Source organism: Cajanus cajan, chromosome 1 (genome assembly GCF_000230855.2).
Source record: "Cajanus cajan strain Asha chromosome 1, NIPB_CcT2T_4, whole genome shotgun sequence".
Classification (NCBI taxonomy): domain Eukaryota; kingdom Viridiplantae; phylum Streptophyta; class Magnoliopsida; order Fabales; family Fabaceae; genus Cajanus; species Cajanus cajan.
Window position 1 is genome coordinate 33,312,264 of NC_138517.1, and position 17,990 is coordinate 33,330,253.

Consider the following 17,990-nt stretch of genomic DNA (forward strand, 5'->3'; position numbering starts at 1 on the left):
TATTTTATCATATTTGACTCCTTTAAAGTGAAGAGATTTCACTTTAGAAAATAAAGTTTAATAATAATTATTGATTAATTAAATTATTAGATCGATAAAATTCACCTTTATTATAAAGTTATTGATGATGTAATAGTAGGTAAAAGTTATACTAATATAATTTGATTTTTTTCTTTAAAATATATTTAATTATTTGAGAATTAAGTAAAATATTAATGAATTTATTTTTATTTAAACTTGAACATTTCAGATAAATGCTAGCAAGTGTTTTAAATTTTAATTAAAAATTAAATTATAAGGTTAAATAAAAATATTTATTATATTATAACATTTGTATTTAATATTTTTTTAAAATATTTAATAAATCGTACAAATTTAGAAGAAAAAAAACTAAATAAATACTTTAATTTTGGATAACTGGATAAAATATTAATAAATAATTTACTACTTATGAAAAAATAAAATCTTAATGATTTTTTTAAATATTATTTTTTTCTATTTAAACGTGAACATTAATCTACACAAATGCTAGCTGCCGTTTTTAATTTTAATTGAAAAATTAAAAATAAAATCTCAAATAAAAATATTTATTACATTAATAAAGCACGAAAAGAATTCAATATTTCTTTTTAAATTATTTAATAAATTGTTTAAATTAAGATAAGACATAAATAAATACTTTAATTTGGATAATTAGATGGTTTATCAATAAATAATTTACATTTTATGAGTAAAATAAAAATCTTAATGATTTTGTTTCTGTACAAACTGAACATTCTAGACAGATGATAGCCAGTGTTTTAATTTTTAATAAAAAAAAAGAATGAAACTAGAAAGCGTTTTAATAAAAATATCTATTCTATTAAATATTAAATGACAATAATGAAGAAAGATAATATATATATATATATATATATATATATATTATAATTACATCGGTATAATTATAGGAGTTAATCATCTCTACACTTTTTTACACTCGCAATCAATCATATCTTTTAAAGTTGCTTATTTTATTATTATTTTATTAAATAAACAACTAACATGTCACTATTAAAATATATAATTGGTTACTAGTGTAAAAAAACTTTACATTGATACTCTCTCTGTTTTTTTTCATAGTCTTTTAAGGTTTTGCACAGGATTTAAGGAAATCATTGATATTTTAGTTTTCAAAAATATTTATTACTTACTTTCTTATTTTACCCTTTATTTTTTTTTGCATTTTTTAGACTGTTGAACTACCATCTACTCCATTAATTATTAATGCATTAATTACACGTGAAGTGTAATTAATGGAGTCTTCTACTATTTTTGCATTTTCAGATTCTTCAATCCCATCCATGGAGTCTTCTACTATTTCTGCATTTTCAGATTCTTCAATCCCATCCATGGAGCCTTCTACTATTTCTGCATTTTCAGATTCTTCAATTCCATTCATGGAGTTTTCTACCATTTCTAAAGTTAAAGAGTCTTGTAAATAGTTGTCCCTTTTTTTGTTTTTTTTTTTATAGTATTTTGTTGGGAACATATTGCTCTTATAAATGCACATTAACTTTATATGGGTAGTTGGAGAGAAAATAGGTAGACATTAAAAATAAATATACACATTGTTCAAGAAACATGTATTAATTATCAAAGGTAAAAATGGAAGAAAAAAATTAATAACTCATTAATTTTAATAAAATGACAATGAAAAAAAATAACAAACTCTGACAAAACGGTTATAAAAAAAAAACGAAGGGAGTAATGTAGGGATGATTAACTCTAATTATAAACCGTTGATATATATAAAAAGTTGCACTCGTTGTTGTATGAATCATAAAAAAGAAAAAGAAAAAAAACATAATAAAGGAAAATTACTAAAGTTCACACTCTTATGCTAATTCTTTTTGTAGCTACGTGCGAAGGATGAAAAGCAGTCCCATTTTCCCCTCCTTTTCTTTCCTTCTCCAAATCTATATAAAGAAACAGCATTTATATCAACCTTTACCTCAACACACCCATCAAACCCACAAATCGAATACAAGCTAGTTCTATTTTTTTTTTTCAAGCTTTAAATGAGTGAAGGGAGAAAAGAAACACACCATTGTTAGTTAGACAAACATAGCAAGAGAGTTCAATGGGGAAGAGAGTGTTTCATGGGGTGGCATTGATGATGCTGTTTTCGTGGGTTTGTAGTGTCACTGCCTCTGTAACTTATGACCACAAAGCCATTATAGTTGATGGCAAGAGAAGAATTTTGATCTCTGGCTCCATTCACTACCCAAGAAGCACACCTCAAGTACTCACTACACTTCAAATTTCCAACATGCTGCATCAAATTTTGCTTTTTTTATTTTTTTTTTTGCATATTGGTTTTTCATCCATGCATGCATCATAAATCATGTTTCTTTACTGCAGATGTGGCCAGACCTTATTCAAAAGGCTAAAGATGGAGGCCTTGATGTTATTCAAACCTATGTGTTTTGGAATGGACATGAACCTTCTCCTGGAAAAGTAATGCAAAATTGTAAATATATTTCAATAATTTTTTTTATTTTTATTTGTATGACTTTTAGGTGTAGCAGTAAGTTTTCCTCTACCTTATGAAACTTGGGTATTTCAAAATTCATGTAACATACCAGGTTCGTATCCAGTTCATGTTGGAAACTCGTATTTACATATAAAACCAAACATATAAGTATACATATTTTCCAAAAAAAAATTAAAAGTGGGTACTTCATATAAGTATATACGGATACTTTTAGATACGTATCAGAACTGTATCTAACTGCCTAATAAATAAAACTATATCATTCAAAAAAAAAAAAAAAAAAAGAGTAGGTTTTTCATTTCCAAATTTCAATTTTTATTCACAAGTGACATAAAACAATTCATCAATGATTGAATATTTAGTTTTATACATATAAAACCGTCCCCTCTTAAGAGCAATAGTTATAAACTATGAAATAAGGACATATTTACAAAACATCGTGTTGACATATCCAACGTGTTTCGAACATGATACTTGTTACACATAGTTGAATATATGTTAGACTCCTCTCCATTGTGTCATAATTAAATTTCTTATTTTTTGTTCAAACACGTCTTTAAGACACAAGCCAAAAGAGTGAATTGACAATATCTCTTAATTAAACATTTATTTAACACTCTTATTATAAAAAAAAATAAAAAATTCACTTATTTATAAATATTGCAAGACTTGTAACATTTGATTTTTTCTTTTGTGAGACTCAATTTCATAAGAATTACTAATTGTTCAAATATGATTCATTTTCTATTAGTTATTATCATATGAAAATTGTAAGTGTGTGCATATATGCGTAACTGTGTATCATATATTTTGAACATTAGCCATATCCTAGTATCCAGTGATTATGTCGGAGTCAATGTCTTATGGGTTATAAAGAAGGTGAGAATAAAATGTAGAATTTTGGTAGAGATGAAATAGATTCTGTACCTGCCTGAGGGTACACTCGTAATCTTCAGGGGAATATGAGGACCGAACGAGAGCTTCAGGTGGATTCTTCGGAGGGGGAGGTACCTGCAAAAGATACTCCGATGCTTAAGTCAGTGTGAGCACGATTTTCTAGGGTAATAAATGAACAGTGACATACCTTGTTACGTGTGACCTATTTATAGCATCTGACATGGGCCTGAGCGTGATGGGCCCTCTCAGATATTTACCAAATTAGGTAATACGGTACTAATTGGTCGTTAGGCTTTAATCATGTACTTACCTTTCTTGATTGTGATTACTGTTATGACTTGCTTAACCCTTCGGCAAGAGGCCGAGCCGGCTAATCAATACTAGTCGGAACGGCAAATGACCGAACCGTCTAGTCCGTATACGGCAGCCTGTATACTTCCGGTATGTTCTATGTCGGAACGGTACCTGACCGAGCCGACTCGATGAATGATGATGGTCCATATTGGCATTAACCAGACTGATGTCGGTTCTCGGCCTCATGCCGAGCCGACGTTGATGGTGATGCTTGTACGTGGCTATGCATGGGTGTCTGACGAAATGGCACGTGTTGGCCCACGTGACCGATACGGTCTCTCCGGTACAGATTCATTTGATGAATTAACAAGGGACATTCTTAAAGGTGTTATTCTTTATATATCTTGATGAACCAAAATTAAAAACAGTTTTTCATTAATGATAGATGAGAAAATAATGAGATTTAAAAGTGTGATAATTTTTATTGTTAAACATTTACATTTTTTTATTATATTAAGAATTTAATCTCTTTTATTATAAACTATGCTAATTTGTGGATTTTTTTCCTTACAATTCACTTATTTATCTATCTATTTATATATATATATATATATATATATTATATTGACATACATGTATTCTAGATTTTTGAATTAAATAAAACACGTACTCATACCTGATACTAGTACCATGCAACATAACATAAGGGTCTAGTCTCTTGTATTCGGTGAAACATGGATCTAACTATTGTTGAGAGAGATATTTACATTGAAAAGGATTGCCTTTTAAAGGAAGATACTTGTGAGAAAAAGAATAATTCTATTTTTGTTGTTGGTTTTTACCGATAGAAAGTTAAAAGTGAAAATTTCTCATTGATGTTTTATGTAATATTTAAAAAATTCCAGTACTATTTCGAAGATAGGTATGACTTGGTTAAGTTCGTGAAGCTGGTGCAGCAAGCAGGCCTTTATGTTCATCTCCGTATTGGTCCCTTCGTATGTGCTGAATGGAACTTTGGGTAATGATTAATTTTAATGATGTAAATGTCCACCCTCTTATGGGAAGGTGAAAATTCTTTGGTTATAAAACGGAAAACATGATACTTAAGAATCACTCAAAGGTCACATGCTCTATTTTCTGTTTTATTAGGGGATTTCCTGTTTGGCTCAAGTATGTTCCAGGCATTGTTTTCAGAACCGACAACGAACCTTTCAAGGTTGGAGTTTTCATTTTGGACCCTCACTAATTCTAATCATTTTGCTTATTATTATTGGTTAATTAAAAATACTTTAATGAACTGTTGAATTGAATACTATAACCAACCCGTCCAAATTTCTTTGTGACGATGCGTGTAGGTGGCAATGCAAAATTTCACAACTAAGATTGTTAACTTGATGAAAGAAGAGAAGTTGTTTCAATCCCAGGGAGGTCCAATAATTATGTCACAGGTAAATACAAGACTATATATAATTTATTTACATTACTGGTATTTTCAGCTTTGTTGTTATTATTTTTTCTATAAAGTTTATTGAGCCAATTAGAATAGTAATGATGCTTAATTTTGATTTTAACAATGTTATACAATTGAATTGACAGATAGAGAATGAGTATGGACCTGTGGAATATGAAATTGGTGCACCTGGAAAAGCATATTCAAAATGGGCTGCTCAAATGGCTGTTGGTCTAGACACTGGTGTTCCATGGATTATGTGCAAGCAAGAAGATGCTCCTGATCCTGTTGTAAGTTACTCTTTCTCTTTCCCACACTTGCTAGAAAACGTTTTTTTATGTGTGAATTTGGATTTGGATTTGGAGATGCCTTTTTCCTCACATGATTCTTATTCTACTTTGTTATATTTGTTTGACCTGTTCAAATATGGTGGTGGAGTTTACAACAGTGTTTTTGGAATAAGGTTGTTGCCTTTACTATACCATCATATTTTTGTTGTTTTATCATAAGCACAATAGACCTTTTACTATGTGTTTGTTTTGCCTTTATTTGGAGTAAGGTGCTTTGGCTTATCAGAACAGTTTCCTTATCTCTCTTCACTTATATCTCCGATTTCCTTTTGTTTCTCTTGTTCTATAAGCACAGTGATTGATATGCTTCTGTCTACTTTACTTTTTTTTTTAAATGAAAATTTGAGAAAGTTTCAAGATTTGGTATTTTATGAAAGAAACCTTGTGTTTTCACTGGAAAATTGATTCGTCTCTCTTTTATTGTCCTCTTTGATCCATGTTATTGTACTGATTGTGATATAGATTGACACATGCAATGGGTTCTACTGTGAATACTACAAGCCCAACAACTACAACAAACCCAAAATGTGGACAGAGAATTGGAGTGGTTGGTGAGTCATTGAGTCTTAACAAATCTTATCTTATATGATGAAAATGTTTTTATTTTGGTTATATATTTGGTTTCATGTCTCTGGTTCTATAGGTACACTGAATTTGGTGGTGCAATCCCTCTTAGACCCGTAGAAGACATGGCATTTTCAGTTGCAAGATTCATACAGAATGGTGGCTCATTCGTTAATTACTATATGGTATGTTGATTTATCCATCGTAAATAGTTCCTAGTTCCTACATTACATGCTACATTCTATTCATGTTCTAGAAACATTGGCTTGAGTTTAATATCTCATTTTATAATCTAGTACCATGGAGGAACTAACTTTGGTCGGACGTCTAGTGGCCTCTTCGTTACCACTAGTTATGACTATGATGCCCCTCTTGATGAATATGGTATGCAAACATGCAATCATGATAAATTGTCTACATGGTATGGTATGGATGATAGGATGATAATAATAATAATAATAACGACAATAATAATATAATAATAATACACATTTAAAGATCTTGGAAACATAAGGAAACTTTTAGCTAAAGTGATATTAGACGAGAAAAATGGTGATAATTTTATTGTCCAAGCAAAATGCATAAATTAATTCACTTTTTAGACACCATAAGTTAATATTACATTTTTTTTTCTTCACAATACATTGAATCTTGTTCAACTACACTACTTTACCAGGACTTCAAAATGAACCAAAGTGGGGGCATTTGAGGGATTTGCATAAAGTAATAAAACAATGTGAGCATGCTTTAGTGTCTGTTGATCCCAAAGTGACATCACTTGGACATAACATTGAGGTAAATTCCTAAAGTTGTTTAGTGATGAAAGCCAACATTACCCGCGTGTTGAAAATTCATATGATTCCTTTTGTTAATATTTTTTTTTGGATCAACTTTTGTTAATATAAACTTAGGCACACGTGTTCTCGACCTTTGGTGCTTGTGTTGCATTCCTCGCAAATTATGACACCAAATCTTGGGCAAGAGTTACATTTGGAAATGGACAATATGATCTACCACCTTGGTCTATTAGTATTCTTCCTGACTGCAAAACTGTTGTTTTCAACACAGCAAAGGTAACACAAGGCTTTTGATTGTATATAAGTTTTCCTTTTGTTTATGTTTATGTTTGTTGACCAAGTTCAAAATGAAGACTTAGTTTATATTTATATTTTGATGATTACAAAGAGTTCCTCTCATGTTTTAAAAGAGTGCAAATTGTATTGATGTGTGTTTATGTTTTATTAGGCATGTTTGCTTTGTGCATTATAAGTAACTTAGTCAAATATTTCTTGTTAGATGATGTTTGGTGATGAAAATGTTTTTAAATTGATTTTAAACTTGAAAATTTAAGAATTTGAGTCTCACTCAAAATAATCAATTATCCATTTGAAATAATTAATTATTTACATTGTGTTTTTTCAGAGAAACTCACTATAATAATCGATTATCATTGTACAATAATCAATAATTTCAAAGATAGTTCCATGTAATAATCGATTATTCCAACAAATAATTAATTATAGTGTTCTAAACTGGTTTCCAAAATCACCAAGAACAAAATAATAGATTATTTATGAAATTAATTGATTATTTCAATTAGAGTGTTCTATAAATATCAATTTTTGAACTCAAAATTATCAATATGAAATACTTGTAACATTGTGAAATCTCTTGTGAAAAATACTCTAAAATTCTATGTTTTCTTTGTAAAAGAATCATTTGATCCTTTAAGGGTAATTTCAAGAAAGGGTTCAAGAATCATTATCATCCAACTAGAGAGAAAGGCTAAGCTACTTTGAATCTGATTCACATCTTTAATTGATTTTGTATCCAAGTGAATTCATTCTATAACTCTCTTTATCATTGATCTTGAGTAGGTTTCTCAAGATTAAAGGTTTTTATAGTGGGTGACTACAAGGGACATTTTTTAGGGTTCAAGAAATGGGTTTATCTTTAGAACTCTAAGAGTTTATTGCATGTGTATGTGATTGTAATACTCTAAATCCAAAGATAGTGAAAAATCTCAATCAAGTTGATTGGGGACTGGATGTAGGTCACAGTGATGGTGACTAAACCAATATAAATTTTTATGTCATTTTTCTCTATCCGTATACTTTTTATTTGAATTCTTACTAACATTGATTGAGTGTGTTAAATCTCTTATATTTGAATCTTGCATATCATATAGGATTCAATATATAATTTGTTCTTGAATCTAGAAATCAATCTCAACATTCCATCATGTACTATCTAAATCAATAGATTTCTTTGGAAATATTTTAGAAAAGTTTTTGAAAATTGAATATCCTGAAAATAAGTTTTTAAATATTCAATTATCCCCCTCTTGAATAAAGCCATCTTTTCTAACAATGTTGAGATCTCACATTGACTAGATATATGACCAAATATAGCCTTTGTAAAACCTACATAGTCCTCATCTCACAAATTGATTTTGTGAGGTCGAGTTAAACTTTAATCCTAAGTTCTAAGAAGATATCATAACTATATGTCTATTCCTAGGATGAGAGGGTGTTATTATTAGGTCACTTGCATTTTTTCACATTCCATATGTCCACACTACATGAGAACATGTATTAAGATATCACATCAATTAGAGATATACCGAGAAGGATGTATTTAGAATAGTGTAGAGGAAGTTGCCCATACTAACTTTTTTAATCATTTATAAAAAATAATATAATTATAATTATAAATAATTTAAAATGTGATAAAAAAATATTATATTATAAATATTTCTCCACTAATTAACATTATTTGATATAGTAATTGTTCTTTTCCTAATTAAATATTCTTAATATTATTTTTCCTTTTTTAATATTAATTTTACATATGTAATTAAAAAATTCTTTCTCAATTATGTCAAATTATATTTCCTTTGTCTTTATGTGAATAAATAATTTTTTAATTGTCTAATTTTTCAATCTACAGCTTCTTTTTTTTTGTAAAGATAGGAAAGATTACAAAGATGGTCACAAAGAGGATTGAACTTAGGTTCTCATGCTTCTAACTACCCCAACCTCTCCCCACCGAACCACTAAAGCTTCCTTTGAACTATAATTGTTTATGTTTTAGACTTTTTCTTTTATTCCAATTTTTCTTATGCTTTACATATTTCAAGTAATATTAACTTTTTCCCCACATATATCCTTATTTGAAAATTAATATCCTTACTCCATAGTTATAATTCCTCTTATCCTACATATTCCAAGATATTAAATGAAGGTATTTTAGACTTAACATACTAGTATTGAATAATTAAATATTTCTTACGGGATGTACAAATATCTTAAATGTAAAAAAATTTATGGTTTAAAAGAACTATATCTTATCTCTATTTTAATTGAATTTCATAATTTTTTAAAATATCAATAATTAAAAATAATTTTATATCAAACTTTAAATATTAATCATAAATTCAAATTTTAGTTTATATATTTAAATATATTTATTCATTATAAATTTTAATTATAATAAAATTTAAACATTAAAATTTTTTGTTAAATTTGAATTATATAAAAATAATTTTTTGTCATGTATTATGTATAACTAAAATACACACACACACATATATATATAGGGAACATATCAAGTGAGAGAGAATTTATTATGAGAGATGAGAGGATTAAAATATAACCCTTAGATTAATCAAGTGAGAAAATTTAGAGTTTAATCAAGTGAGAGGAAATTAATCTAAGGGTTATATTTTAACTCTCCCATCTCTCATAATAAATTCTCTTTCACTTGATATGCTCCCTATATATATATATATATATATATATATATATTGTCTCCACTACTTAAAATTTAAGGATTTGTCACTAGATATAACCAATGTAGTTCTTATAAGATTTGGACAGTTCTCACCTTACAAGCCTATTTTATGTATTTTAAGCACTACTAAGCTTGAATTCTAAGAGTTTAATAAAAGTATGTGAGGTGAAATTTTTCATGGAGAAATCAATTTGTTAGTTTGATATCTTTCTTTGAAAAATCAAAGAGTTCCGCTCAAGTTGTTCTTGAAGGACAAATGAAGAATTATTGTGTTTTGAGCAGAGATCATTTGTATATACTATATTAATGTTTCTAAAGTGTGAATGACCACAAAATTTACCAACTTTATGTAGGTTGGTGTCAATAGTTGGTTGAAAAAGATGACTCCTGTATACAATACCTTTGCTTGGCAATCATATAATGAAGAACCTGCCTTATCCAGTCAAGATGATCCCATTGCAACATTTTCACTTTGGGAACAAGTTAATGTGACTCGGGATTCTTCAGATTATTTGTGGTATATGACAGAGTAAGTATCTTTCAATTTACCAAACTTCTTAAAGACAAAATATTGGAATGTTAATATCTTTATGCATACTAGTTTTATCCTTTCTCCATCTAATCAACATTGATGTCCTTTGTTTAGTGTCAACATTGATGCAAATGAAGGTTTTATAAAGAATGGAAAATCTCCCATTCTTACTGTAATGTCAGCTGGTCATGTTCTCCATGTTTTCATTAATGGCCAACTTTCAGGTGAATAACATTTTCATGCCTATTTTTCTATAATAAACTTTAGTTTTACATGTTCATCTCCTACATGAATCTAGGAACTGCGTATGGGAGATTGGAGAATCCTAAATTAACATTTAATGACAGTGTGAATTTGAGAGTTGGCAATAACAAGATTTCTTTACTTAGTGTTGCTGTTGGTCTCCCGGTTAGTTATCTCTTTTCGGATATTTGTGTTTTCTATAACATTTTAAATTTTTTGCTAGGTAATATTTTTAAACTTTAATCATGTTTCGTGTTCATTTATTACCAGAATGTTGGTATACACTATGAAACATGGAACGTGGGGGTGTTAGGCCCAGTCACTCTAAAGGGTCTTAATGAGGGAACACGAGACTTGTCCTGGCAGAAATGGTCTTACAAGGTTTGTTATCTTCTATATATCTTGCTCACTAGCAATATTGATAGGTTTTGTAGTAATGATGGGTGCATATTATCCAAACAAAGAAATCAACAAAATGATAAACACTATGGTAAAGATTAAACAATAAGGAACTATGGAAATAGATTTGTGTAATTGTTAATATATGTTGAAACTACAAATTCATGGGAAAGTTAACATTTGTGTCGTTCTATTCATTGTTGAAAAATGTGGATGAAATTAGCCCATGCAAAAAGAAATATTTAATTATATACTCTTTTGAGCATATTTTGTAGTGCAATATGCAAAAATAATGAACTTTTGCTTTTAGAAAGGTGTTGTTGTAAAGATTAAATTTAGCATATGTTGTTGGATAGGTTGGACTAAAAGGTGAAGCTTTGAGCCTTTATAGTATAAGTGGGAGTAACTCTGTTCAATGGGCACAAGGATCATCAGTGGCTAAAAAACAACCTTTAACATGGTACAAGGTAAAAAGGTTGCATTTTTTTCATTATCGTAGATGATTCATCTGCATCTTCGAGAATTCTAACTCATTCATGTGTTAATGTTGTTAGACAACTTTTAGTGCACCTGCTGGAAATGATCCATTAGCTCTAGATATGAATAGCATGGGAAAGGGTGAAGTATGGATAAATGGTCAGAGCATTGGTCGCCATTGGCCTGCATATATAGCATATGATACTTGTAATGCTTGTGATTATGCTGGATATTATACTGATACAAAATGTCGGGCATATTGTGGAACACCATCTCAAAGATGGTGAGAATTCATTCCACTTATTATTTTCTTCAACTAAATGATGTTATGCTTGAATATCATGTAAAACCTTTTTTTTCTCATTGGGCAGGTATCATGTTCCTCGCTCATGGCTGAACTCAGAAAGTAACTTCTTGGTTGTGTTAGAAGAATGGGGAGGTGACCCTAATGGAATTGCTTTGGTGAAAAGAACATGAAGTGTGATATTATGATGCTCTCTTAAAAGGGTATTCCAACTATTCCATTTCCTTTAGTGTTGTCCTTGTCTGATAGCTTTGTACCAAGATACTCATAATAAAACCCTTTATTATTATAAAAAAAAAATGAATATGTTTTATTGATAGATGATTGTTATTTTATACAATGATACAACAACCAAAATTGCAAGCAAATAAAGAAATAAAATCATAACAAATCAATAATAAATCAAAACAATTAATATTATTATTCTATTAGTCCCTTGCAAGCTAAGGCATGGATATCAACCATGTTCAACTTAGACAATAAGATGGAATGAAATGGATCTAGTAATAATGTTTTTGTATGTATGTCAACTAGTTGATTTGAGGAACAAACTAGTAGTAGGTGAATAATACCCTTTTGAACCTTATCCCAAACTAGGTGAAAATCGATCTTGATATGTTTTGTATGCTTATGGAAAGTTGGATTTTGAGCTATCTAGATGGTATACCTATTGTCACAATACTAACAGATTGGTTTGGAGACTAGAATGTGAAGATACTACAATAGGTATATTAGCCACTGAATTTCACAAATAAAGTTAGCTAAAACTCTATACTCAAGCTCATATGAAGATCTAGAAATTGTTCCTTGTTTCTTAGATTTCCAAGAAATAAGAGTAGGGCCAAGGAAAATAGAACACCTTATGACTGACTTCCTAGTATCCAAACATGATGCCCAATTTGAATCATTGAAGGCAATTAGTTTGAGATCAGAAGAAGCAGGGAAAAACAATCCTTTTTCCTGGTAACCCTTTAACATAATGCAAAACCCGCATGCCAACTTCATAATGAGAATGCATTAGATTAGAGACACATTGGCTCAATTTATTCATAACAAAAGTAATGTCTAGTCTAGTATTAATGAGGTATAAGAGATGACCAATTAGTCTTTGATAGGATGTTGAATCAGAAAAAGTATTACCATCATCTTTGATAAGTTTCATGGTAGGTAACAAAGGAGTAGTGACAAGTTTACATCCCAATAAACTAATGTCATCTAACAATTCAAGAGCATATTTTCTTTGATTAAGAATAATTCTAGTGTGTGATCTAGCAAGTTCAAAACCAAGGAAAAATTTAAGATCCCCAATGTCCTTAATTCAAAACTATTGGTTGAGAAAATTCTTAACCTGCTATATTTCTATGAGATCATCGCCTATTAGGACTACATCATCCACACATACTAGTAAAATAGTGATATGAAGATTGGTGGCCTTGATGAGCAACAAATAGTCCAACTTGGATTGTGTGTACCCAAGAGAGATCAAGGTTACAGTTAACTTGGAATTCCATTGTCTTTTTTCTTGTTTAAGGCCATATAATGATTTCATAAGCTTTCATACTTGGTTGGATTTCTTTGTGTGGAAACCTTATGGGATTTGCATGTAGACCTCCTCTTCAAGATCTCTATGGAGAAAAGAATTATTTACATTTAGTTGATGTAAAAGCCAACCCTTAGCAGTAGTTAAAGCAAGCACATTCCTAACTGTAATCAATTTATCAACTGGAGAAAAGGTCTCAAGGTAATCCACACCCTCCATTTGGTTGTAACCCTTTGCTACTAACCTAGTTTTGTACCTTTCAATGCTTCCATATAATTTATACTTGATTTTGTAAACCCATTTACATCCTATGGGTTGCTTAATTTCTAGGAGGTAGCTTAGTTAGGATCCATGTTTTATTCAATTCAAGGGCAGCTATTTCTTGATCCATGGCATGTTTGCGACAATCATGTTTGGTAGCTTGACTCTATGTTTTTGGTTCAACATGATTGTAAATAGAAAGAACAAAAGAACTATGGCTAGGTGATAAATAATCATAGGTTAGAAAATTGGAGATAGGGTAAGACGTACTTGATGATGAATTGACATGCAACTGAGAATGGAGTATGTTGCGGTGGTAATATATGAGGTAGTTTGGTGGTTTTCTTTTTCTTATTGAGATTCTAGTTGATGCTTCAATGGCTTGAATATCTACTTAAGGATTAGTATTAGGAGGTATAGGAGAAAAATCAGTATTGGTTAACTGAGTAGGAGACATAAAGAGGAAATATCACAAGTGTCATGATTGGATTTAGAAAAGGGAAAAATTATTTCATAAAAGAGCACATTCCAAGATAAGAATACCTCACAGGAATGCAAATCAAGTAATAAAAAAAAACCTTTGATTCCTTCTTTGTTGTCTAAGTAAATGCATTTTCTAGCATGGGGATAAAATTTTGTTATGTTTGCAATTATGGTTGAGGCTAAACAAAGGGAACCAAAAACTCTTAGGAGGGTGAAGTCGGGACTTTGGGCATATAGGATTTAAAAGGGTGAAATATTGTGAAGTTTTGGAGAGGGTAAAGGTTGAGAATATAGACAACATGAGAGATAGCATAGGACCAAAAATGAAGGGGGAGATTGGCTTGAAAAAGCAAAGATCTAGCTATGTTAAGAACATGTTGATGTTTTCTTTCAGTCACTCCATTTTGTTGTGGAATTTCTACACATGTGAATTAGTGAGTTATGCCTTTAGATTGAAAGAAAGAATGCATGAGGAATTCCTTACTAATATCATATATAATGGTTTTAATAGTTTTGTTAAATTGGTTTTCTATGAAAAAGATGAAAAATACATGAGGTATTGTCTAGTTTTAAGTTTGATTTTCATCAATCTGATCCATGTAAATAAAGATTTGTCATCAACTATGGTTAGGAAATATTTATAACCTTGAATGAAGAGGGTAGAGAAAGGTCCCCAAATATCTACATGTATAAGATAAAAAATGTTGTTCAACATAGAAGAACTAAGAGGAAAAGGTAATTTCTTTTGCTTAGAAAAATGACAAACATCACATATTATTGATTGTAAAGGTGGTACATTTGGAAACTATTTTTTATATTATTGTAGTATAAGGGAGATGGGTGGCCAAGGCGAAAATTCCATGCATCATGGGAAGATAATGAATTATCTAAATTTGTAACAACAATAAAATTTGTGTGTATAAAACTAGTTTGGGGTAGATGATTGAGATCCATGACATATAGTCCATTTTTTACCTTAGCATTGTCAATCATTTTCAAGGTCTAGATTTCCTGAATATCACAACCATTGCAAGTAAAACAAAATTTACAAGAAAAGGAAGATGTCAATTCAGTGACTAAAATGAAATTAAAGGTAAAAGTTGGGATAAACAAGACATCATGTAATATGAGATTAGTAGACAAGATAATAGCCCCACGGTATAGAGCATGTGTAATCTTGCCATTTGGTAATGAAATTGGGATAGGGTGAATTTGGGTGTAAGAGGAGAAAAAGGATAAATAAGAGGCAATATGATCAGTGGCCCTAGAGTCTAGAATCCATAAAGAAGGAGTGGTACCTGGTGAAGTTGTAGTAGACACATTTGAGTGCTCACTAAATTCAAGGAAGTTGAGGTAGCTGTTGTATTGGACTGAGGAAGAAGCGCCAAAAAGGCCTTGGATCTACTCACTTGTGAGACCAAGCAATGGTAGTCTAATAAAATCTTCGTCAATGGAAGGTGCAACGGTTGAGACATTATTAATGGATTTTTTTGACTTGTATCCTAGAGGAAAACTATGCTTAAGGAAAAAAGTCACACAATAAGATTAGAGCGACCATAGTGGGTAGAATGTCTGGATGAAGAAATAGATTTATGGTTAAAATTCTTGAAGTTTGATCTACCTTTCCCACTATAATTGGACGAGGAAAATGTATGAGCAACTGTTGCCAATGAAGGAGAGTTAGGTAAGATTCCAATCTACAGTTGTCTTTCTTACTGAATTATCATGGAGAAAACTTTACTAATGGAAGGAAGTGGTTCCATGAGCAGAATTTGAGAGCGGACCATAACATAATTTTCATTCAATCCTTGGAGGAAACACAAGACGATCATTATCTTGGTATTTTTGAAAGGCTTGTGTCGAAGCATAAACTCCATTATTAGAACAATTGCATGGAGCAATGGGGTGAAAATTACATAGTTCATCCCATAAATTTTTTAACTTGGTGACATAAGCAGTGACTGTCATGTTAGATTGCTTAAGAGAATGTAAATCAGATTGGATTTGAGAAATTCGTAGCAAATCACCTTGAGAGAAACGTTCTTTGAGTTCTTTCCATACAATAGAAGCTTCATTGATCCATATCACGCTGGCAACAATTCAAGAGACATAGAATGATTGAGCCAAAAGAGAACAAGAGTATTGCATCACTTCTAAGCATAAAACAAAGGATCTTGATCAGCTGGTCTCTTGATGGTTCTATTAACAAAGTTGAGCTTGTTCTTCATTTCAAGAGCCATCTCCATGGTGCGGCTCCAACTGTAACAGTTATGTCCATCAAAAACAAGTGAGACCAAGTCTAAAATGTGGTTTTCATTGGGGTAAACATAGAAATCATTAGTTGAATCTTGTGAAGAAACCATGGGAAAGGTGAAAGAAAGAAAGAATTTGCGAAAGAGAGAATTAGAGAATATCTTCTGATGCCATATTATGATAAAAAAAAGTGAATATGTTTTATTGATAGATGATTTTTGCTTTATACAATGATACAACAACCAAAATGTCTAGCAAATAAAGATCCAGAATCATAACAAATAAGTAACAAAACAATATAACAAATCAAAACAATTACACTATTATTATTCTATCATCCTTAATTAGCTAGAATTTTTGCTGATTGAGGAAGAATATTTAACTTGATTTTCCTTAGCCTCTTTTAACTTAATAATGCTGAATTATTTTATGCTATCCAATCTATCCTAACTATTAATGCTCTTGATTTTCATGTTTTCCGCACCCTTTCTTTCATAATTTTTATGTCTCCTTCACTATTATATATGACAACATATAGAAATCAATAGGTATAGACCTTTTGAATTTGAAGTTTTTGATTCTTTCTTTATAATGTTCTTCTCATTATCCTCGTGGACTTTTTTTGCAGAGAAGCATCGGCAACCAATAAATGTCTTAATAATATATAAATTTCTAGGAAATCCAAAGAAGCTTTCTACTGAGTCTATGCAGTTAGGACCATGTGATGCGACAATTAATTAAATAAGTATGATTCAAATGTTATTAGGTTCAGTATAGAAATTATTTGAAGTTCAGCATTGATGCTCAAGTGTTCCCCAAAAGATTGTCAACCTGGACCAAAGCAAAAATGTATACTAGAGAAATTGAATGCAAAGACAGTGTACTGTACATAGTCAAGCTATTACTATTCAAAGGAGACAATTGGGCATGCAAAATGTGTCGGTTTTCTGCTATATTATGCCAAAAATCATCGTGTTATTCCATTAAATTATTATGTAAGAACAGAAAGAAAGTAATATAAGTTTCTTTGGATGTCCTTTGAAATATTTAACTTATTACGTCTTAAGTTTATGCTATTGTGTTTGTGTGCCTTGGTTTAAAGAAGATCAATATGTAAGTAAATTCTTGGTGTACGCGACCAACCAATTTTCTTTTGTGTAATAAAAATATATATATTGTCTTAATTAGACAAAGCCTGGTGTTATGATAAATTGATAATAGGCTCACCCAATTTACTTCTGAAATTTGAAAATTTGAGAAAACGGGAAACAAATATAGTGTAATAAAGTACTTGTCTTCACTGCAATGGGCTTTCTAAAGAAGTCAACTTTCACCTTCTTAATCACAAACGGCCCAATCAAATAGGCAATTGTTTTAATATACCTCTCTTAATCGTTAAGTATACCCTTTTAGCATTTTTAATATTTTTTCTTTTTAGGATTTTATTTTTTTTTCTTAAAATACGCTTTACAGGAATCGTGTTTCTGAAACATACACATGTGTTTTAGATACCAATTTAAAACTAAGTTAAAAAAAACACACACACACACAAAGTAAAAACTTGTAAATGGAACCTATTTTTCAAGTCTAGTTGAGTTTTTCCAAACACACATCA

At 30.4% G+C, this 17,990-nt stretch overlaps 1 protein-coding gene across 1 annotated transcript; it reads left to right on the top strand.

The window, feature by feature from the left end:
* The first annotated feature begins 1,529 nt into the window (after positions 1-1,529).
* LOC109805919 (beta-galactosidase) lies at positions 1,530-17,457 on the top strand. Its single transcript, XM_020368207.3, has 19 exons — positions 1,530-2,284; positions 2,404-2,499; positions 4,633-4,745; positions 4,877-4,943; positions 5,083-5,175; positions 5,324-5,467; positions 5,990-6,078; positions 6,171-6,276; positions 6,388-6,475; positions 6,768-6,886; positions 7,003-7,164; positions 10,237-10,412; positions 10,530-10,639; positions 10,714-10,823; positions 10,929-11,039; positions 11,414-11,524; positions 11,612-11,817; positions 11,906-12,041; positions 17,004-17,457. The coding sequence occupies exons 1-18, from the start codon at positions 2,123-2,125 to the stop codon at positions 12,009-12,011; spliced, it is 2,169 nt and encodes a 722-aa protein (XP_020223796.2). The 5' UTR covers positions 1,530-2,122; the 3' UTR covers positions 12,012-12,041; positions 17,004-17,457.
* Positions 17,458-17,990: the final 533 nt, after the last annotated feature.

Bases quoted from the DNA above. Each gene is read 5' to 3' on its own strand.
- LOC109805919 (XM_020368207.3), top strand. From the start codon at position 2,123: ATGGGGAAGAGAGTGTTTCATGGGGTGGCATTGATGATGCTGTTTTCG. The intron at 6,476-6,767 runs GTATGCAAACAT...CTACTTTACCAG, and splicing joins TGCCCCTCTTGATGAATATG to GACTTCAAAATGAACCAAAG. The intron at 10,824-10,928 runs GTTAGTTATCTC...ATTTATTACCAG, and splicing joins GTGTTGCTGTTGGTCTCCCG to AATGTTGGTATACACTATGA.